Raw genomic sequence first — 3,391 nt, 5'->3', positions numbered from 1 at the left:
TCTAAGCAATTTCCTTAAAAAGACTTTTTGTAGGGGTGAATTCATCCAGTTCAAGACTACTGTTGATTACTAACCCCAAAACTCCATTAATTTATTCTTCTTAAATTTTTTAGATTAAACGACGTATATTTGGTAAATTTTGAATGAATATAAAATAACTTAGGTATTCACTGAGATCGAAGATGGAATATAAGGAAAAGACATCTACTTAAGATCCTTTATGCGCCAGTATATACCGAGCTATGTTCACAATTCCAGTTATACGTTATTTATGATATTTTTATTGAAGGTAATCATTATGTTGTTATTATCCCCACAATGTCGAAGATGCTCTTGTTTTTTTAAAGCCAGAGGTATTTACCAAAGCCAGTTACAGCAACCATAAGGGAGATCGAATCCAAATCTTCCAAAACCATAGGGCAAGCATCCGTACCCAACTCTATCGTAGATACCGTATGGGACACAATAGCTATATCTATGACTGCGCTTCACAATTGTGTTCGTATTAGCTGTGTTGAACACATTGGCGTGGTTCGATGCATCGGTGCATTCACTAGCTTTGACGTTAGCGGCAAGGTTCGCGCGATGTTTGAAACAGTTATCCACGTTAGCGGCATTGGCATAATATGCGTTGTTATAAATGAAGGGATAATAATCATAACCGCAATATCCTCCATAGTTGCCATAGCCACATGGATAGCCTCCATATACATCATAATCGCAATATCCACATGGATAATCCCAATTGTACCCACCACTACGCTTGTCAACTGTGTAATCTACATCAGCAGAGGGAGAAGCGAGGGAAGGGCAGAAAAAGCCAAGAAGAGCGAAAGGAAGAAGTACAAAGGAATAGTTCTTGAGCATTTTATTTGTGCTTGTCGTTGATTGTTTTTTGTTCGAAGTGTTCTGAGCAATTCAATAATTGCAAATGCTCCCTTTTATATACTTCTCAAATCTAATTAGGATATCATTCCTGCGTTATCAATTTGATAAATCTTTCAAACAAAGAATTTATGCTACTCTGATGATATCAAATATGAATAATATGAATTTAATGGATTATTGCTTATAAGCACTGCGATGATAAAAAGAGATTTGAAAGGTAATTTCAACAATAAAAATAAAGTATGATATTTTAATTGACATATTTAATACTAGTAGGGATTCTAAATAATTAAGTTTTCGACGCCTCACAAAGAGACTGATACGGGGTATCAACAGATTAGTCTAAGCATATTTTATAGAACATATACATATTTCACTTATCTATTACCTATTTGCTAGGATACAATAGTTAAAAAAGCTTGCTAATAATATTTAAACGGCAATCTTCTATTGATTAATATACTGCGCCAATTTTCAAATGGTTATTACTTTCCAATTAGGCTAAATTTTTTTCAACGAAATATGTCTTGATCTTGATGAATCAAAAAAGAAAATTTACTACTAGCGGCTCGACATCAAAATCTATAATTTCATTTCCCCTTATTGGACGGTAGATACAACTTAAATACAGAGGTTAAAGAGCGTAAAAATGAATTATTTTTCCAATTGTATCCCTTTGAATTCATTCCATATGCATCTTACGTAACTCCACTCAATGAAAGAAAAGTCTGGCAAGATTCTGTTAGGAATATTTCAAGATGGCGTTATTCTCACACAAGCAACATTCCGCATATATGTTCTTTTCTAGCTGCGTATTCGTCGGGTTGAGGATCTTGATGATTAATCAAGATTGACATAGGTTAAGCTGATTGTCAGCCTATGAAGGAAACAATACAAGTGCAGAAGTGTAGGTGAGGTAGAAAGCATCTTAGCAGGAAAATAGGATAGTTTAGAAAAAGGAGATGATAAGTATATAAAATAAAATATGGGGATTGAAAATCAAAATAGTTTTTTATATTTGACCAGTTTGTTGAGGGCAGTTGAAATAATACTCCAGCTAGTCGATTGAAAGGTTTTATCCTAAATATAATGTATCGGTGAGGAACATTAAAAAAATTCAAAAAGAATTACGATATTTGTGATCTATTCTATCTTTTTCAGTTTTAATATTATATATTAAGAGTATTTTACCAAGATAACTTAATGTTTGCGATATATTAATGGTATTTCTGGCCAAAAGATTTGGCAAAGGAAAAAAATCCAAGTATATAATCAAGTTGTGAATGCTCGGAAAAGAAAGGATACTACTACTAGTTTCTTTATTTCAAGTACATGATAAAAAAACACTGATTGGCTACCATGTGGGCCCAGCCTATTTCTTGCAAAAGCGTTCGCATGTTTAGAATTTGGCCGATTTCTCTGAAGCTGTGGCGATCAGCGTTGGCCCTGAGAGGCAACTACGAAATGAGGACAGGTAAGGCGAGGACATGGAACAATTCTTTCGATTCAGAGTGATGACTTGGTTGGACACTAAGCTATACTTTTTGCTGCAGAGGTTAAAACGAGACTGTTGCATGCGCATCTCTGGCCATTGCCTCGGGGCTGAGGGTATGCTCCGGAGTTGTATAACGGAGACTAGCGCTATAGTATCCCCTTGTCTGATCTCTGCGAGTCTTGATATTGACACTGCAGCGAGATGGTCTTGCATCTACAAAGTGATGTCCCGATATAGTTGCAGCCAAAAGTGGCAAAGAGTATCTGAGACCACGTCGTGATTGTGTTCCACGAATATCGGGAGCGAAAGGGAAAGCGTGTCGATCGTTCTCGTAGTTAAGGCCAGACGGTATTGGAAGTCTGCAAATGAACGATCATTTGCTTTGGATTGTTGTGACACATCTTAAAGCAAGCTGCTTGGCATTGCTGGCGCGCGGGCCCACTATTTTGCGCGAAGGTCCCTTTAGCGGATTCGGTGCTCGGGCAAAAAAAATGAGGTCCAGGATTTGAGGGAACGCGTCCATCACTCACTGTGGGGTCCTTTGGTAGTGTTTGGGCTTAGCAGTGTATATGATCTCCTCAGGCTCATCTTCTCCAGTAAGAATTTCCTTCTACACTCGAAGAGAGACCTCGCCAGCATGTTCATCTTGAGATGACTTAATAAGTAGCCCAACGGTAACCGGTATGAGCAAAAAAGTGGCCGAGGATTATTTACTGTTTGTCTAATCTTTTATATGGGAGTTTCCACAAAAAATCAGACAGAATCAGAAATATAGAAATAAGAATTATGAGATTTGATTGGACCAATCTATTTAGATATAAATCTCCAGAATTATAGCAAAATCTTTGAGGGCTAATAACTCTGCGAATATACATCCTAGAGCTCTCATTTTTAGTGCAATCGATACACAATCACTTGTAGTAGCTTTCTAAAAACCACCATCAAAATTCTCCCTTCCTCTAGTAGGTTTTTCTTTATTTACTAACCCAACCTAGTACCTCCCCCAAC

The 3,391-nt window shown here is 36.9% G+C and overlaps 3 protein-coding genes across 3 annotated transcripts; all 3 read right to left on the bottom strand.

The window, feature by feature from the left end:
- Positions 1-357: 357 nt before the first annotated feature.
- On the bottom strand, positions 358-867 carry VTP21DRAFT_9658 (uncharacterized protein; the record flags this gene model as incomplete). The annotated part of the gene is made up of 1 exon (XM_069400638.1): positions 358-867. The coding sequence occupies one exon, from the start codon at positions 865-867 to the stop codon at positions 358-360; it is 510 nt and encodes a 169-aa protein (XP_069245512.1).
- A 1,420-nt stretch (positions 868-2,287) lies between these two features.
- Positions 2,288-2,596, bottom strand: VTP21DRAFT_9657 (uncharacterized protein; the record flags this gene model as incomplete). Its single annotated transcript, XM_069400637.1, has 1 exon — positions 2,288-2,596. One exon carries the CDS (start codon positions 2,594-2,596, stop codon positions 2,288-2,290), a length of 309 nt encoding a protein of 102 aa, XP_069245511.1.
- Positions 2,597-2,718: 122 nt separating this feature from the next.
- VTP21DRAFT_9656 (uncharacterized protein) lies at positions 2,719-3,028 on the bottom strand (the record flags this gene model as incomplete). Its single annotated transcript, XM_069400636.1, has 2 exons — positions 2,719-2,843; positions 2,914-3,028. 2 exons carry the CDS (start codon positions 3,026-3,028, stop codon positions 2,719-2,721), a joined length of 240 nt encoding a protein of 79 aa, XP_069245510.1.
- Between the last annotated feature and the right edge of the window lie 363 nt (positions 3,029-3,391).

The sequence above is a fragment of the Calcarisporiella thermophila genome (genome assembly GCF_041956535.1).
Source record: "Calcarisporiella thermophila strain CBS 279.70 unplaced genomic scaffold VTP21scaffold_50, whole genome shotgun sequence".
Classification (NCBI taxonomy): domain Eukaryota; kingdom Fungi; phylum Calcarisporiellomycota; class Calcarisporiellomycetes; order Calcarisporiellales; family Calcarisporiellaceae; genus Calcarisporiella; species Calcarisporiella thermophila.
This window is presented reverse-complemented; position numbering and strand designations above follow the sequence as displayed.